Source organism: Sebastes umbrosus, chromosome 5, assembly GCF_015220745.1.
Source record: "Sebastes umbrosus isolate fSebUmb1 chromosome 5, fSebUmb1.pri, whole genome shotgun sequence".
NCBI classification, from domain to species: Eukaryota; Metazoa; Chordata; class Actinopteri; order Perciformes; family Sebastidae; genus Sebastes; species Sebastes umbrosus.
In genome coordinates this window covers 6,283,876-6,303,257 of record NC_051273.1, presented here as the reverse complement: position 1 = coordinate 6,303,257, position 19,382 = coordinate 6,283,876, and the positions used below count along the sequence as shown (strand labels likewise).

The 19,382-nt window shown below is 38.4% G+C and overlaps 2 protein-coding genes across 8 annotated transcripts in view; one reads left to right on the top strand and one right to left on the bottom strand.

Annotated features, from left to right (window-relative positions):
- The first annotated feature begins 4,873 nt into the window (after positions 1 to 4,873).
- On the top strand, positions 4,874 to 11,303 carry LOC119488161 (receptor-type tyrosine-protein phosphatase C-like). Of its 6 annotated transcripts, XM_037769514.1 has the most exons (14): positions 4,874 to 4,930; positions 5,939 to 5,956; positions 6,100 to 6,351; positions 6,449 to 6,685; positions 6,778 to 6,891; positions 7,316 to 7,318; positions 7,716 to 7,847; positions 7,973 to 8,125; positions 8,653 to 8,799; positions 9,557 to 9,768; positions 9,876 to 9,939; positions 10,097 to 10,211; positions 10,460 to 10,488; positions 11,210 to 11,303. In XM_037769514.1, exons 1-14 carry the CDS (start codon positions 4,921 to 4,923, stop codon positions 11,245 to 11,247), a joined length of 1,524 nt encoding a protein of 507 aa, XP_037625442.1. In that variant the 5' UTR covers positions 4,874 to 4,920; the 3' UTR covers positions 11,248 to 11,303. The 6 variants fall into 6 exon arrangements, with proteins under 6 accessions (XP_037625442.1, XP_037625444.1, XP_037625441.1 ...); XM_037769516.1 differs by lacking the exon at positions 7,316 to 7,318; XM_037769513.1 differs by lacking the exon at positions 7,316 to 7,318 and having other exon boundaries at positions 7,713 to 7,847; positions 11,210 to 11,301.
- Positions 11,304 to 12,747: 1,444 nt separating this feature from the next.
- Positions 12,748 to 19,382, bottom strand: part of nek7 (NIMA-related kinase 7) — a 77,611-nt gene continuing 70,976 nt past the window's right edge. For both annotated transcript variants that reach the window (XM_037769521.1, XM_037769519.1), the window contains 2 exons: positions 19,147 to 19,260; positions 12,748 to 16,326 (listed from right to left, as the gene is read on the bottom strand). In XM_037769521.1, the coding sequence (XP_037625449.1) occupies positions 16,216 to 16,326; positions 19,147 to 19,260 (225 nt within the window). In that variant the 3' untranslated portion in view covers positions 12,748 to 16,215. The remainder of the gene's footprint in view (positions 16,327 to 19,146; positions 19,261 to 19,382) is intronic.

Here is a 19,382-nt window from a genome sequence, read left to right as displayed (position 1 = left end):
GTGATGATGCTTGAACAAGAAGCCAGTGAGTAGACTTTAGCTTTCTTTTTTTTTTTTTACTATAATAGTCTTTGAATATTGGTGCCTTCAGATGGGGTCGTGTTTACGAGATGAGTCCATATGAACACCCTCCTCATGCCATATTCACGACCTCATGGACCTCAGTGGAAAATTCCTGAAAGCTCAGAGTTCAAGAGTTGTGACGTGTTTGTTGACGTTGTCAGAAATGCCGGCGGTCATGGAAATTCATTTTTCAGTGCATAATAAGTTAATATATTGTAAATTGTATTCGTATATTGTTTTTCTTCATAATTTGGATTGAGGAAAATGTTGATATTCCCAACTGCCTCATCCTTTTCCTCTGTCATTATGCCTCTGCATTTACTGCATTATGTTACCTACTTGCTAGCTTGCTAAATTGTTAGCCTCTGTGGCTTCTGGACGCCGACAGTAACGTTAATATTGTCGTTACTTGAACGCCAAGCATATCGTGTACATGACTTCCCATGTTGTAAACACGAGTACACAAGTTTCATTTGAAGGCACCATACGTAACAAACAGTAATCACTTTCAGTGCACAACAGTATTTCTGCATAACTACTTTAAATCATAACAACTTGTAGTTTTAAACTTGGACAAAATGCACTGTAGTTTGAGGAGTACCAAAAAATAACTTGCACTTTTTGTCATTTTTTTTTTGCTGCTAGTTTATGCCAATGTACCTCGATCTGAAGGCCGTCATTAAGACACACGCTGATGATGAAGAAAGACCTGATGGAGCTGCCAACCAAATCATCATTACTCTTTTTATTTTGTTCTGTATATAGCAGGCTTTTTAATCTGCTTACATTGGCAATGATCTGTTTAGGAGAAGATAAGATAAACTGATAATGCCTTGCGTGACAGAGCTCCAACGTCCTTTTTTTAACTGGTTATTTCTTGTTGCATAATACATTCTTTTTGTTTTTTTAGATGTGCTCTTTCTAAGAAGTGGAATGTTTTTCTCAGTTAAATTTGAATCTCAACGAGATGAGATTACACGACAAAATTAAAGGTTAAAAACAATTTATAACTTAAGACTGATGAAATAATATTACATAAAGTTTTCAGATCCCAACCCTAAATGTGTCTTTGATTATCTTACAAATAGCTTTTTCTATATGTTCAAGTCAAAAGCAAACCAAGCATTCAGCGCTATGCCTGTAAAGCTATGAAGAATTTACCAAACAGTATAAAGTTAAACTGGCAGTATTTTAAAATATCCTTGTGTAGCATGACTTTTATATTATCATGACCTGTGTTTTATTGTTCTGTTGAGATCATATAGTCAACTTATATATTTTTTTCTGACCAGTTGTACACATGCCAAACTACACCACCTAAAGAAAAGAAAAGTAATAGCAACAGTTACTGTAAGTCCTGCAGATGTAGACAGATGGAAGTGTTGAATTGCAGGCAATGAGTGAATGTTATAGGTGGTGTTTTTTTGTTTTTTTACAGCTGCTGTTTTTCATATGTGTTTTTGAGGTATTACCTTAAATATTTGTATGACCTTTTATTACCCCTCATAATAAAAATATTATAATGGAACATAGTATCAGAGCTTGTAACTGTAAAACATCAATCTTTTTGTCTTATTTTGTCACTTTTTCAGAATCAACACTTCCACCAATAAACAGTAAATATGGAAGTTATTCAAATGACAACCAAGTTTATAGTTAAAATAATAAGATCGTCTGAGTTTTCCTCCACATACAGATGAGAGACGACTATCCCATGTAGCCACAAATATCCCATAATCCATTGTGCGTAGTGGTTAAATGGTGCATTCAGGTCATCTGGGAATATCACAACATCATATTCACTAGGTATTTACAGTTTGTTCAGATGGCCTTCTATCACTGGAAAATACTGAATATCACATGAACTTATAGACCAATAAAAAGTCACTGCAGGATGCAACTAATGGAATCCAGACAAAACCTCCAGCGTTTGTCATCAGTCTGGATAATGTTGTTCAACACAGTGTGTTATAGAAAACATTTTTTAGTTATATGAATAAACTTACCATTAAGCTGGCATCTTTTGCCAGTTGTCCATAAAAGTGAAATGTCCCAACTCTTGCTGTAAATTCAGGTAACATGAAACATGTCCCCCCTTTACCAGTGTGTACTTTTTTATCATGATGAGATATGAAAGTCTTTGAAACCTGGTAAGAGCTCCAAGCACTCACTCTAATGTCCAAAAGAAATTTGAAAGCTTTATTGCGTTTAGTTAGCATACAAGGTGTTTGTGATGAGGGTCTTTAATTTGACATGAAATGTTCAGAAAACAACCAAACTACCAAAACAATAAATATTATTTGCAATATTTGACTTTCTGGAAAACCCAGAGGGCCTGTGGAAAAGTAAACTGAGACGCAGGAGAGCACGGTCAACATGTTACATAAAGACAAAAACGTTCACTACCAAGACATTGCCATAATCCTTAAAGTGACTTATAAACCTCCTAGTGAGGATATTTAAAAAGAAAAAGAAAACCAAAAACTTGACTTTGCACCTCATATTGCATGTTCTTAACTAACAAGGTGACAATAAAAGCAAGATATATGCATTTAGTTCAATACATGTTATATCTTTTCTGGGGCGTTTTTAGAACTGACTATGGTGCTTTGGCGTTGTGAAAGGGCTTCAAGGTAAATGTCAAGCCAATACAAAAGCATCCGTATTTTGCGGTTAAATACTACCAATTTATTCAGGGAGTTCTGTATAGCATTAAAACTCAACATCTAAAAGGTGCTTGAAATACTAAAATGCTCCAGTTGAACGGCTGGCCTGCAACAAAGCCCAGAGAAGCTCAGATTACAACACACACAGAGGAAGAGTGACTTCATTCTCTGCTCAGGTAGACATTACTCCTCTATATCTTTACATAGCAAATAGTTGTTTGCTGCTACTTTAATGCTCCGGATATCAAGTTTAATGCACCTTTAATGTACTTTTTCGAGCTTTCACCTCAACAATGTAGGTAGCTAATGATGGCTAGCGTTAACGACACAGCTATACAGTACATACAGCGTTGGCTATACGGCTTGCCATTTCAGGGCTACGGCACAACCTCAAGTGTCAAAATGCATTTGAAGTTCTGTAAACACGATTGTGTTTTTTTCAAGTAATGCTATTTGACATGATATTATTTATAATCCCCTCGGTTTTGGAAAACTGCTTTAAAGGGACTGTTTGTAACTTTGTAAGCGTATAAATGTAGCGGGTTGGCACACATGCGCGCTCGCATATGCGTGTTCGCGTGTAGCCGCTGTACCCTCCTCCTCTGCCTGCCTGCCTTCACTCAGACAGCTCAGCTCGCTCCACCTCTAGACGTGAACGCGCGCTCACTCCACACTGCAGAAGAGTTAGTTTAGCTCTGAGAATATCTAGTGAATGCACAGGGGACGTTTGTGCAGAAATAAATGCTGCAGCTCCTCTAGACCAACAGAGGTTTTCCGTGTCTTGTGAAGTGACGGAGCTCTACAGAGATTTACATTGTCTTCTCGTTACCGACCGGGTGCCGGTGTCTCCTCTGCTCTCTCCGGCTGCGGGCGGAGAGAGCAGGGAGACATGCTGCAGAGCCCCGCTGCCTTAGCCTGCACTTAGGCAGGAAAAGCCAACACTAGGATCAGATCTAAATCATGTTCATGGACAGACCTTCGTCTGGTCAGCTAACATTACTGCCAAGCAGCTGAAATATAGAGTGATATTGTGGCTTTAGCTGACGTGTGTCGCCTCACTGTTTTGAGCGATGCTCGTTCAGGTATATTGAGAGCGAGCAAGCGCGAGCCCGACGCTGACTTTCGTTGATTTCACGGCCACAGGTGTCGCTGTTAGGAAGCATTTCTGAAAGTTACAAATAGTCCCTTTATCTTACACATAGATTTTAATAATGAACTGCTGGTGGTTGGTCAGGTCATATTGTCACATTTTCTAATGGCATGTGATGATCATCACACTATTACCCACAGCTGACAAGAACCGTAACCACCTTGAGATCAGGACATTGAGACCTGCTTTTCACCATTGCGCTGGAAATTAATGTTGATTGGTGCCAAATTTCATGCACATTATAAGAGCATACAAATAGGTGAAATCAATATTGGAGGAATAATTTGATATTTTCTGAATATTAGTATTGTACCCCTCAAAGTGTATTGTGATTACGCCCGAGTACAAGAGGCACACTTCCTGGAGGCATCAAAATGTTTGGAAAGATCACCAAACCTGTAGCTCTCCTCTTTCCTGCATTGGATATTTTGAAAAGTGCACTGAAGTTTTAAATGATCAGAGCACTGAGCTAGTGTCTAAAATGTCACTATAGAGCCAGACAGAACAGGTGTCGATGTTTTCAACTGCCATGCTCCTTTTCAAACTTCAATCAGATGTGAGAATTACATTACTTTAGCACAATGACTAATTACTAGAAAGAGGAAATACAACTTCTTTATTACGGCTGGTCTCTGTGGTGCTCTGGGCTGAAATCATCGGCATGGCTACCCGACTAAATGTATCATTTCAAATAAAATAAAAACTGCAGAGGAATGGTCAACAGATAGTTAATGAATAGAAGTTTTTGGTATTCTTGTAGGCCTGAAAGGTTGTTAATGTTTTTTTATTGAATAATAATCATAGGCGAACCATTGGTGAGGGTTAAGGGGAACTAGTCAGAACACATTGCAAAACGTACGTATCTTGAAAGTCAGACAACGTGGTAAGTTTACCACTTCCTTTTTGTCACGTGAAACTCTTTCTTGATTACCCTGTATGCTGACTATACTGTATGGTGTGTGGCAGTACACACACTAACTCTTGGATATGGCAGGTCTCGGTGGTCTCAAGGTCCTGCTGCTCTGGGCTGCGATCATCGTTATGGCCAAATGTAAGTATCCATCTTCAATGTCTTTTTATTTAATTTGTTTCTTTTTTTCTATATACATATAATGGCACTGTGGAAACAAAAAGGTGTTTCGTGAAGTCATGTCTTTGTATCTGTCATCCTTACGTCTTCAAAATGTAAAAAAATATATATTTTGAACAATATAAAACTAAGAAGTTTCCGATCAAATGAATGTCTTTGTTGTTGTAGCGTATGATTTGTGCAGGTGATTGTTTATATGACAAACATTTTTCATGCTCTTTACACTTTGTGTTTTTGAATATTGAAAATGTAATAACATTACTTTAGATTAGTATAGTTTTCAGTTCAACATTGCTCTGTTGAGATCCAATAGTCTCAAAACAGCACACCACTCCTCGCCAATAAAATCTATGAAACATTGGGCCTCATGCAGGAAGTGATATAAGAACAAAATGTCTCTTATTTTTGTTTGTATCCACGATTTCTAATTAATTTGTTAGTTCCCATTGATTTCTGGGATTCATGTTTTCTTATTTTTGCTCTTCTCTTAGATAAGAGACAAGAAAACATCTTGTTTTCACAGTTCACAAATTGTTTGTCCAACGCAAGGAAACACAAGTTTTAAATTTGAGGAACATAAATTGATTCCATTTCCTCTATTCTAGCTGAAGAGTCCAGCTGAGCACATCTGGCTGAATACCGCCGTTCCTTCTCTGAATAGAAATTTGCTCTTGTCCAGTGCTACTATGTTTTTTAGCACCTCTTGGTTTCTTGTTAAAGCTAGGGTTGGTAAACTTGACAAACTAGCAAGAGTACTCTAGATTTTAAAAATTGTCCAACCGAAAAACCCAGCCCAGTGTTGCCAACTCTTTTCCAATGAAAGTAGCAGCACGAGCTCCATAAGTCCCTGAATCCAGCGAGAAATTCGCCAAGGCAGAGTGCATGTAGGTAGCAAGAGATATTTCAAAGTTATATAATCATAATATTTTGTTGTTTCCTTTTCTGATTTCATTTGAATGCGTTCTCCAGCCCCTCCACCTCCACAGTGTGAGTATCAGTATTATTTTACAAGATACAATACTTTCACTCACCTTAACAAACTACTAATTATATTGGTTTTCAACATCTACATGAACAAACCGTGAGATTAAAAGATGTCATCATTATAACTCTGTTGATTTTGTGTGCAGGTTCTTACACCGTCACACCCATCAAGTTCGGCTTCCGGATTGACATGATAATGAACTCTACCACTGGCGACTACACCATAACCCTTAATGAAGAGGACCAACAAAGCAAATCCATCTACATCTTCAGTCAAAGCCATGTAATCGAACACCTGAAGCCCTGTACTGAATATGAGCATTCTGTGGCATTCATTGATGGCGCTGGCAAAGCATTACCCTGTAACCTTGAAAATAAAACCATGACATCTGGAATGAGTGAGTAAAAATAATTCATACTGTTGAATTTCATTTTAATTTAAGAAATGAGACAGACAGACAGATTTGTGCATTTCATTCCACTTGTGTGTTTCAGGTGAAGATGACATTAAAGATGTCAGCTGCATGCCTGGATATGTTTGTTACCAGAGTGAATGGGACATCAGCTCTTCACTATCAGCATCAAATAATGTTCCAGCTAAGCCGTGTAAAACTGATAATAAAACGTTCTGTATCAAACCTGGTTTCGATGACATTTGCACCAATTTAACTACAACCTTCCGTTCCGACTGTACGGCTTCCTTTGACGTCACCAAAAGCATCACTGTTGGAGGTACAGTAGAGTTCTCGTGCACTTTGAATTACATGTGGTGTAGACTGTATTTCATCATGTTTAATGTGTGTGCTGTTTTCTTTTTTCCACAGAGTTCTTAAATGTGAGTGAAATAACTCAGAAAGCTCCAACTGAACTTCCTGCAAAAATAGACACAAAATTACCTCCAAACTGCAAAGATCTCACCATCGACTACACCTGTCAGGGTAAGTGGAAAGACTTTCTGTCACCAACATTATTAATGGATTTACATGGAAATAGGTGGAGACACTGTAGTAAGACTAACAGAAATTACAATGAAAATCAGTTTTACTTAAAGGACCAGTGTGTAACATTTTGGGGGATTTATAGCAGAAATATAATATTCATAATTATGTTTTCATTAGTGTATAATCACCTGAAACTAAGAATTGTTGTGTTTTTGTCAGCTTAAAATGAGCCCTTCATATCAACATAGGGAGCGGATCCTCTTAACAGAGTCGGCCATGTTGCTCCACCGTGTTTCTACAGTAGCCCAGAACGAACAAACCAAACACTGGTTCTAGAGAGAGACTTTCAGGTTTTGACGTTACCTTAAGGCCACTGTAGTTCTCCGACACGCTTGTGAATCTGTGGTAACGTGAGCTACAGAGTGCAAAACCGTGGTACCGCCAGCCGCCGTCTGACTTCCGTTGCTCCTAAAGTAGTGTTATTATGGTAAGGAGCGAGGCGAACGGCGTTACCACGGTTTACACTCGGCGGCTCACGTTACCGCACTCTTACAAAGGGAGGGGTGAGCGGAGGAGTACTCAGTTGGTTGCAATCTGCAACCACACAATTAGATGTCGCCAAATCCTACACACTGTACCTTTAAATGAATTTCCATTTGGTGTAAGAGGAAGTCGAGGTATTGCTTTATGCGCTCTGTGAATCAGCTCTGAATAGAATATTCTGTAATCTAATCTAAACCCAAAAGATAAGTGCTCATTGGCACCAAGGTAAAAATACCAGCTGTTGAATAAATGCTGTCATCCTTGTGTCTCCTCAAAAGACGATAAACCCAGTAACCCCAAGAAACTGTCTGAGCTGGAGCCCTTCACAGACTACAGCTGTACTGGTCAGATCAAGGAAAACAACGTCACCAAAAAAAACACAACTGCTGTCAAGTTCAGGATCGACTGTGGTACGTTAATATTCACTTTACCTCAGTGCAATAAGAGCAACAAGCTTGTATCATGAGATAAGTATGGAGAAAAGAACGGCTCCAGGTATCAGTTCAGTGTTACAGATGTCTGATGTGTCCAACAGATATTAAAATAAACCCAGTACAAAGTGCCACCGATACCTCCATCGAGTTGAGTTGGATAACGGACAGTCAGAAGTGTCCAGGTCTTCATGATCTTGAGAAGTTTTCTTATGACTGCAGTTGTGACCCTCGTTCCTCCCATCAGAGACCCATTGGTAAGTAAAAGTGTTTAGTTAACTCTATTATTTTATTCATTTACAGGAATGCACTACTGGAAGTCTTTGGAGATCATTTTACTGGTCAGACCTAAATAGTGAAATATACTGTTGACATTTGAATCAGTGCTCCATGCTAACACTTTAGCATGATGGTCAGTGTAAATAACCTGAGATGATTTAACAAGTCACAGTTTGGTGAAGAAGATTCACAAAACTGACACGAAAATGATACAGAAATAACATTGAAACAATACAAACAATACATATTAGTTTCAATTGGCACGTATTACATTTCCCAGCCTGTTTGTCTAACAGCACAGAATGTATAGTAGAGCTTTAGCTTGCAGGAGCAGAGCCGATGATCTACCAATGACACATGGATGATATTGATTGACTGATATCCATGTTCTTGTCACTTAATGGGTAACTTGAGAAACAAAACAATCTGCTGTTGTATATTGCCTTTATTCTGTCTTTGTTGTTATTCAGTTAAACACAACTTAACTAATGAAACTATGTCACAATTCCAGCTAACAAAGAGCGATCAGGAGGAAGATGTCATATTGCTGGACTGAAACCGTTCACCTACTACACCTGTAAAGTCCAGCCCAAATATGACAACAGCGACATTCCTCAAACAGCTACAGTTAATCAGAAAACTAAGGTTGGAAGTAAGTGTCTTTTAGAGAAGATTACAGTCAACACTTATGTGATAAAAAAAATGCAAAAAAAGTGTTTTTCACATATTGTTGAATATAAGTCAAGATCATACAGCGTTCAAACTGTTTCAGTATGTGAAAAAACTTGTGACGCACTGACTCTAAAAGGTCTTATATAAGAAATATAGTTACTAAATGAGTATTTTGAATTTCAACACAAGATTTACTATAATTATTTATTGAATTATTATTTAAGCTAATTATAGTAATTATAATTCTCAATGCAATATGTTCTCTTCATTATCATAATATAAATGAGGTAATTGAGGTAAAGTGGTTAATCTCTGTGTTAATCTCTGTTACTAGAAATCTACCAGCTTCAGTCAGATCTGACCTGACTTTAAGTAATGATTTGAAAAAGACAACTTTAAAATGGAATAAAATTTGTACATAATGTTATTCCATTTACTTCACTTGATTCTTGCTTTAACACCTACAGTTTCTAATTTATAGCTTTATTTATAAAATGTTATACAGTGAAGTCCAACCTACAGACCCCTCACACAATTTAACAATAACATAACAGCTGTGTGGGACAAATGGATTTTGTCTTTTTATCACTCCTGACAACCAATACAGCAACACACTAATGATGCTAATCAGTGTTAAAACGGCTGTTATAGCAAGCTAAAGTATCACTTTAACTGTGAGTAATCATAAAGTGTGTATCTAAAGGAAAATGTGTTTTTTTTTTCTCTCTCTCTTACAGTACCAGATGATATACATGGCCTGACAGTGACTGTTTTAGACCACAATGTGATTAGAGTAACATGTGATTATAAAGGTAGTTTTAATGGACCTGTGGTGACTCAAAGATTCATTGCACGTCTTCACAATGCTGGTGTCACCAAGGAGCTTAGAAACACAACATGCGACTTTAGCTTCAAAGATCTGAGCTATTTAACGGAATACAATGTGGAGGTTTGTATAATCCCAGTTTTTGGTTTCACTAGATTATTATAACTTTATTCCTCATATTTTTTTCAAATGCTATAATTCCTGATTGAGGGATTTTTTTGTGTTTCCAGGTGACTGCTTACAACGGAGAACATGAGAGCAAACCCAAGAAAAAAGACGGCGTGACCACTTCCTGTATGATTTAATTAGTGCCACAAATTTTTCCCACATTGTTCACTTAAATAATTTGACACATTTTGCTTTGACTGACAGTACACGATCCCTTTCTATTCATTCTTAAACATAAATGCCACCACTTTGATATTCTTCTGTTATAACCATCATTTTACAGACAATGACAAAGCTCTCATTGGTTGTCTGGTCAATTTCATCATCATCATCTTATCTGTGGCCTTGGGTGTGGCGGTCTACAAGATCTACGTTCTGAGGCGCAGGAAGTCCAGAAAGTAAAGATCATTTTACATCTCACCAGTTTGACTGTCACATTGTCTCTGAACAGTTGTTGTAGTTTAGTTTAATTTACAGAACAGGAACAGTTGTTGCAGTGGAACTCAATTCAATCAGGTTAATAGCAAATGTTCATAGTTTACTGTATCTCTTCAGTAGCTTTTTAATAGCCCAATGAAAAGTATATTATGTTATAATCTATAAATGTTGTTCCATAAAGCCAATCTTCACTTTTTTTTCTCTACAGTGACGTGATGATGCTTGAACAAGAAGCCAGTGAGTAGACTTTAGCTTTCTTTTTTTTTTTACTACAATAGTCTTTGAGTATTGGTGCCTTCAGATGGGGTCGTGTTTACGAGATGAGTCCATATGAACACCCTCCTCATGCCATATTCACGACCTCGTAAGTGGAAAGTTCCTGAAAGCTCAGAGTTCAAGAGTTGTGACGTGTTCGTTGACGTTATCAGAAATGCCGGCGGTCATGGAAATTCATTTTTCAGTGCATAATAAGTTAATATATTGTAATTGTAGTCGTATATTGTTTTTCTTCATAATTTTATAATAAGTCTGAGGAAAATGTTGATATTCCCAACTGCCTCATCCTTTTCCTCTGTCATTATGCCTCTGCATTTACTGCATTATGTTACTTACTTGCCAGCTTGCTAAATTGTAAGCCTCTGTGGCTTCTGGACGCCGACAGTAACGTTAATATTGTCGTTGCTTAGCAGCGGTGTTCTCACGACTTAACCACTTGAACGCCAAGCATACTTGTACGTGTACATACGTGTACTTCCCATGTTGTAAACACGAGTACACAAGTTTCATTTGAAGGCACCATACGTAACAAACAGTAATCACTTTTGGTGCAAAACGGTATTTCTGCATAACTACTTTAAATCATAACAACTTGTAGTTTTAAACTTGGACAAAATGCACTGTAGTTTGAGGAGTACCAAAAAATAACTTGCACTTTTTGTCATTTTTTTTTTGCTGCTAGTTTATGCCAATGTACCTCGATCTGAAGACCATCATTAAGACACACGCTGATGATGAAGAAAGACCTGATGGAGCTGCCAACCAAATCATCATTACTCTTTTTATTTTGTTCTGTATATAGCAGGCTTTTAAATCTGCTTACATTGGCAATGATCTGTTTAGGAGAAGATAAGATAAACTGATAATGCCTTGCGTGACAGAGCTCCAACGTCCTTTTTTTAACTGGTTATTTCTTGTTGCATAATACATTATTTTTGTTTTTTTAGATGTGCTCTTTCTAAGAAGTGGAATGTTTTTCTCAGTTAAATTTTAATCTCAATGAGATGAGATTACATGACAAAATTTAAGGTTAAAAACAATTTATAATTGAAGACTGATGAAATAATATTACAAAGTTTTCAGATCCCAACCCTAAATGTGTCTTTGATCATCTTACAAATAGCTTTTTCTATATGCTCAAGTCAAAAGCAAACCAAGTATTCAGCGCTATGCCTGTAAAGCTATGAAGAATTTACCAAACAGTATAAAGTTAAACTGGCAGTATTTTAAAATATCCTTGTGTAGCATGACTTTTATATTATCATGACCTGTGTTTCATTGTTCTGTTGAGATCATATAGTCAACTTATATATTTTTTTCTGACCAGTTGTACACATGCCAAACTACACCACCTAAAGAAAAGAAAAGTAATAGCAACAGTTACTGTAAGTCCTGCAGATGTAGACAGATGGAAGTGTTGAATTGCAGGCAATGAGTGAATGTTATAGGTGGTGTTTTTTTGTTTTTTTACAGCTGCTGTTTTTCATATGTGTTTTTGAGGTATTACCTTAAATATTTGTATGACCTTTTATTACCCCTCATAATAAAAATATTATAATGGAACATAGTATCAGAGCTTGTAACTGTAAAACATCAATCTTTTTGTCTTATTTTGTCACTTTTTCAGAATCAACACTTCCACCAATAAACAGTAAATATGGAAGTTATTCAAATGACAACCAAGTTTATAGTTAAAATAATAAGATCGTCTGAGTTTTCCTCCACATACAGATGAGAGACGACTATCCCATGTAGCCACAAATATCCCATAATCCATTGTGCGTAGTGGTTAAATGGTGCATTCAGGTCATCTGGGAATATCACAACATCATATTCACTAGGTATTTACAGTATGTTCAGATGGCCTTCTGTCACTGGAAAATACTGAATATCACATGAACTTATAGACCAATAAAAAGTCACTGCAGGATGCAACTAATGGAATCCAGACAAAACCTCCAGCGTTTGTCATCAGTCTGGATAATGTTGTTCAACACAGTGTGTTATAGAAAACATCTTTTAGTTATATGAATAAACTTACCATTAAGCTGGCATCTTTTGCCAGTTGTCCATAAAAGTGAAATGTCCCAACTCTTGCTGTAAATTCAGGTAACATGAAACATGTCACCCCTTTACCAGTGTGTACTTTTTTATCATGATGAGATATGAAAGTCTTTGAAACCTGGTAAGAGCTCCAAGCACTCACTCTAATGTCCAAAAGAAATTTGAAAGCTTTATTGCATTTAGTTAGCATACAAGGTGTTTGTGATGAGGGTCTTTAATTTGACATGAAATGTTCAGAAAACAACCAAACTACCAAAACAATAAATATTATTTGCAATATTTGACTTTCTGGAAAACCCAGAGGGCCTGTGGAAAAGTAAACTGAGCCGACGTAAAAGACGCAGGAGAGCACGGTCAGCATGTTACATAAAGACAAAAACGCTCACTACCAAGACATTGCCATAATCCTTAAAGTGACTTATAAACCTCCTAGTGAGGATATAAAAAAAAAGAAAACATATTGCATGTTCTTAACTAACAAGGTGACAATAAAAGCAAGATATATGCATTTGGTTCAATACATGTTATATCTTTTCTGGGGCGTTTTTATAACTGACCATGGTGCTTTGGCGTTGTGAAAGGGCATCAAGGTAAATGTCAAGCCAATACAAAAGCATCCGTATTATGCTTATACTACCAATTTATTCAGGGACTTCTGTATAGCATCAAAACTCAACATCTAAAAGGTGCTTTAAATACTAAAATGCTCTTGTGCTATAGACCATTTCACAGTTGTAAACATTCCAAATGTGTCCCAGTTCATTTCCTGTTGCAGCGTATGTGAATGGTTGCGTCCGAAATTCCATACTAACATGCTATTTAGTACACTAAAACAGTATGTGAGATTTTTTTTAGTATGTCCAAAACCTTAGTATGAAACCAATAGTATGTGAATTGCATAATATTTCCAGTGGAATTTAACAGTATGCAAACACTGGACACTACGGCGGCATAAATATCCCACAATGCAACGCTGCAGTGACGACAACGTTCATAACAGACGATGACGGTCTAACATCAACAGCGCTTCAATTTAACTGCAAGTATAAAATTTCACTTTGCTAGTCGTAATATATTTTTCAAATTAGTTCAGACAAACCATTGTTTTGGTCACATGACGTTGCCACGGGTTACCACAGTTACACGTCTCCAACCGGCAGGGAGGCTCTCAGGAAGCGACGACGTAAAAGACCGCTCATTGCATCCGAAAAGATACATAATGCTGTTCATTCACACAAAAGTATGTTGAAGGATAGTACACATATTGGGCATGTAGTGCGTAGTATGTGATTTCGGACGCAGCCCATGTGAATGACATAAGCTGACAGGAAGTAAACATGGATCCAAGCTATTGCCTAGCAATGCAAATCTGTTGAAACGGTGTATAGATGCTCTCGAACGTAGAGATAGAAAATAAACCGCACTGTGGTTGAAGAAAATGAAAAAATGAAGATAACTGAAAGGGAAAACATTTTTTTACTGCAAAACAAAACAAAATAACTTCCATTGTCTTGCAACTATAAGCTTTGATTCTGTATATAACACATGTTAATAGTATTGAATGTTAATTGAAAACAAAACATGAGAAACATGGGCGTACATAATTTCAATGAGCGGGCTAAACAGGCTATTTGATAATGTTAAAAGAGAATTCATAAGACACTGAAATAAAGCATTATCGATCATTGTTTACTTTCTTTACCTTTCATGTGGTATCATTGTCATTATGTAAACCAGTGGTAGTCAGTGCTGGTCATATTGACCCACTGGTGTAAACCTATTCACTGTAAAAAGAAAAAAGATAAACACATATATACCACTGTTTCCCTCCTGCAAATGAATTACTAAAACCCTACAGTATTAAATCTAAAGGAACTTCTTCGCTATGTACAGTAAAACAAAATGAGTCCCATTGGTGCTTGTTTTCAGTACAACTCTTTGATATACATTTAATAAAAGATACCATAACATATATACAGTATAAACTGCTCTCTCTCTCTCTCTATGTGTGTGACTTTTCTCTTTGGTATCTCAACGGAGGACATAAGTTAGGTAGGCACGCTGTGATTTACTCATGACATGGACGGCTACACGAGGCAAGGATCTGCTATCTCTTCTACGTATCTGTTACTTAACAAGACAACTACACTGCAAACTTAACACAGCAACATTAACTATCACAAAACAGACTAACTTTCTGGTGCAGCCACTGGACCATGATGGAGAACTATGTGTTTTGACTTTTTTTCCCCATGTCTTCATTGTGATTTAAAACTTGCTTAAGTTGAACCAAGGAGGGAAATCTTTTGGTGTCAGTGACTAAGGTAAACAACAGATGTAAAACTGCTTTTCTTACAGCTTCTACCGCTCCTTCTAGGCTGTCAAGAAAAAAGAGACATTCTGAATTTTTCAAAGACAATACATAGGTGTCAGAATGACTTACATTCAAAGTGTTGTGGAGACATTTGCACATGTTCTCCCCCCGGCACGTCTCTAGTCTATCCTCTAAATGATCCTTCCTCTCCTAATACATTCATTAGACATGATCACCCTGCCAGCCTTCCAGTACCAGGGTAAAAAGTGCAACACAACAACGCTTCAACCATCAAAAACACTCTGTTACGTCTCTCAGTTTTGCTGCCACTGAGTGAAAATGTCTTCACTCCAATGCTGCTATTGTTCTCAAAGTTTTCATGGTCTTTTTTGGTGCCATTTGTTGCTGACCACCAAACCCTATAAGGTCATTTTTTATATATTCCTGATATTTAAATGGATTTACTATATGGAGGACAGGTAACACCTAAGAGGCTGATCACACCGAGATGCATCGCTACAGGCAGGGCTGCATCAAAAACGCCTTTGCAAAGGGAAAAACAGCCTTTGGAGCATGGCTGTGTGCTTGCAACCAGGCGATCAAATGTGATTAACGGGGAAATGTACCGGCATCAAAACAGGAAGGAAGTGGTACAGTAGTAAAACCCGCCTCTTGCTTGATTTGATTGGCTGCCTAGGCCACATGTGACATTGATGAGCAGTGCAACTCCATGCCTGTTGCTCAAAAATTGAGAATATTTTGAGAGAAGAGCGCGCGTACCATAGAAAAACATTTCTAGCGGCACAGCTGAGTGTGATCAGCCCCTACCTTTGAATTTTTTAAAAATGTATTTAATTTTTTTAAACTTTTTTTCCAATTTTCCAGTAGATCTGTTTTTAAATAGCATCTGCTCATGGCAGCTGCTGAAGAACACTTTACTTTCACTACATGAAAACACATGTAGAGGACATGCATTTTAAAGCCATAGCAAATAACACACCAGTGAGTTACAATACACTGATTTTCAGTGCTGTAACATTATTGAAGTCTAAGGAATGGGAGGTCCATCTGATGAAAAAAAGTATAATCTTTATAATCTTTATCCTAGGGGCAGAAAAGGTTTAGACGTCAGTCACGTTATAGACTGTACCATCACCTTGAAAATAAATCTGTTACATGTACTGCTTATCACGAGGAGCTAAACTCTGGAGTTATAAAAGCTGATAAATGTGTACGAGTCCGGCATGAAAAGCAAGGGAGGGAAGTGGGGAGGAGTTCTGCGAGCTATATGTGTGTGTGTAACTCTGGGCTTAGCTGCCCTGTGTCATGTTCTGCATGTGTTTGGCAATGTCGTACACGTAGGCGATGTCCGGCCTCTTCTCCGGGTCAGGGTTGATGCACATATCTACCAAGTTCCTCAGCTGGTGAGAGGGACGGGGGACGGGGGACGGGGGTTGTTGGTTGGTAGGGAGAAAGAGAAAGAGAGAGAGAAATAAAACAGTCACTGTAGTGAGACCGAACTGTAAAAGAGCAGCTCCAGAAATGAACAAACCCTCGCTAACAGAGACCTGCTCGTCTTTTAATGCCCTCTAGATGAGCTCTTTCCACGATAAGAAGCAATAACAAGGCAACAAGTAATCGAGCTGAGACAAAGACGCGAGGCTGTGTTAGCGCACTAATCTCTAATTGGTCTGAATACACTTTTACCTGAGCCCACACACACACACACACACACACACACACAAACACACACGCGCGTGCATGCACACACTGCTGCCACTCCATTGCCATCCGGAGACAGCACTTACACTTGAAGCCGAGCGAAGCGGCTGATTGGAGCAGATAGATAGACAGGCTCGCAGGCGGAACAGCCACCGCCATCATTAAAAAAAAAAAGAAGAGAATAAAAGATGGAGAGGAAAGGGGGAAAAAAAAATAACATCTACGCGAGGTCGCTATGGTAACCGTCTGCCGACTTCCTGGCCGCTGTTGCGTGGCACCGGCTTGGACGAGTTCTCGTCAGCCGCTGTGTTTATATGTGTGTGTGTGTGTGTGTGTGTGTGTGTGTGTGAGAGAGAGAGAAAGTGAGAGAAACATGCAAATTCAGACAGTCTGAGAATTAGTCCCACAGAATGGAGATGGAGTGAGGGGGTAGTGGGAGGGGGGGGGGGGGGGGGGGGGGGGCGGGGGGTAGAGATGCAGATATGTAAAATATTCATGCGCTTCTTTGCATGGCGAGTGGGATGGGGGAGTGTCAGGTGGAGGGAAGGGAGGGGGTAGGAGCTGGTGAAGGGAGGCGTGGGGGGGAAGCATAGACGGAGATGGTTAAATGACACAACAAAGATGAGCAGCTGACAGTTTGCTGCCGATCCTTCAGGAGCATTGTTTACATCCAGACAGGCGCTGCAGGCACCCCCCTCATCTCCATCTCTCCATCGCCCTGTCTCTCGCTCTATCATTCCCTCTCTCTTTCGCTTTGTCTCCCTTTCTCCTGGATGGGGGTGACATGTGGGGCAACGCAAGAAGCTCAGCGTGGTGTGTGTGTGTGTGTATGTGTGTGTATGTGTGTGGAGAGAGAGCTCTTGTATCAAAATATACACTTGCACAATTGGCTCCTCCACACACAAAAACACACACAGACACTACAGAGGCTTGATACACCTCGCAATTAGCCTTAATGAACTAAATGAAGTAAATACCACAGTATAATAAAGCCTCTCATCAGGGTTTACTGTTTGACTAGAGAGACATGAATAAGGATAGCCACTTAAAATGAGCCACTGTGGACTTGTGCATGCAGATACTGCGATAGTAGAGCGGACGGCATGGAGATACAATAGGACCATACCAGTATGTTTCCAGGTTTTAGCCCCATAACTATATCACATGTATGCATGTAAATACACATGCATGTAAATACGGGTATTATGTTACGCAGTCTTATATCTTTTAATGTATTTTTCCAACCATTCCCTCCAGCCATTTATTTCCATTCATTTCCAAAAATGTAACTTTGCCGAAAAATAATGCGTACTTGATGTTCACTGTATTGGATTACACAACTCAAGTAGGTTTCAAAAAAGTCTGCTGATGGATCTTCCCACAGTTCAGAAAAGAATAAATGGAAGGAAGAAAAAAACATCTTGAAATTTCTAAAAGTATATTTCATTTACAGCTGGAGTAAATTAGTCAATTAATCGATTTGTTGATTAACAGAAAAATGATTGTCAACGATTTTGCGCTCCCAAATGTGAGGTTTTGCTGTTTTCTCAGTTTTACATAATTGTAAATTGAATATCTTCCGGTTTTGGACTGTTAATTAGGGAAATATGTGAAGATGTCACCACTGGATGTAGAAACTTATCGTGGGCATTATTCACTATTTTCTGACATTTCATGGACTAAACAATTTATCAATCAATCAAAAAGTATTGGACATAATCAATAATGGAAATAACTGTTAATTACATCTCTAATGTCACTTGTATAAGGGCTGAAACCATGAAAAACACTTGATTGTTAACTATCAAGCAAATGTAATATCTCCAAAAGCTTTAGTGCGCCCATAACAAAGCACAGTGTCATTGCTAAATGGACGTAATGCCTGTGCGTGTGTGTCTATGAGTCAGTGTCTGAGTCTTTGCATGTGTGTACACTTGACTTCATACATTTAAGAGGAAAAAGACAGAAATGTTAGGGGAAAAAATGCCACCCACACAAAGAGGGCATGCAAACACAAAGCCATGCGCATTCATACACACGTCAGCGGCAATCAGCAATAAGGCGATCTTTAACCGCAGCCCGACTACATTACATTCGTGTGCACGGGTTAAGTCTACGCAGAACTACAGCAGATGATTTAACATTTAGTTAGGGAAACATGACACTCCTGCCCGTTTGGTTTCACCCCACTTTGTAGCATCATGGCCAGATGCTTTTGATATGTGCATTTCATTTTCAAACGTTTTAAAATCATAGCCGGCCTTTTGATCACGGAGCAATATCATACTGTACTGTAGCTCAGGGTGGATTTCACTTACATATAAAAAAATTACTTTTAATAGTTAACACAAGTAAAAATCAGCGAACTGGCACAGAGGAAGAGAAACCGGCTACCACTGCTTAAAACAGTATTTCACTTAAAAGATATTACGACGTTCACGAGACTATCATGAGTCCTTTTAAAACACCAAGCAGGTCCGTATCTACTTACCCTAGCGGTAAACTGTTACTGTACTTACCTCCTCTGAGTAGTGATCTGAGGGAAGAGGGGGGTAGTCACACTGTTCTATCTTCTTACAAAGGGAGTAAAGGTTCATCTTATCCCCGTAGAACGGACTCTGCAGGGCTGCCATCTGAAATATAAAGATACGAGGAAACAGGGTTTAGGGAGTATATAGAGAGAAAGGGGGAAAAGACGAGAGGACAGGGTGTGCGAAAGCAACGTAAAAACTTGAAACACCCAGTCAACATTTCA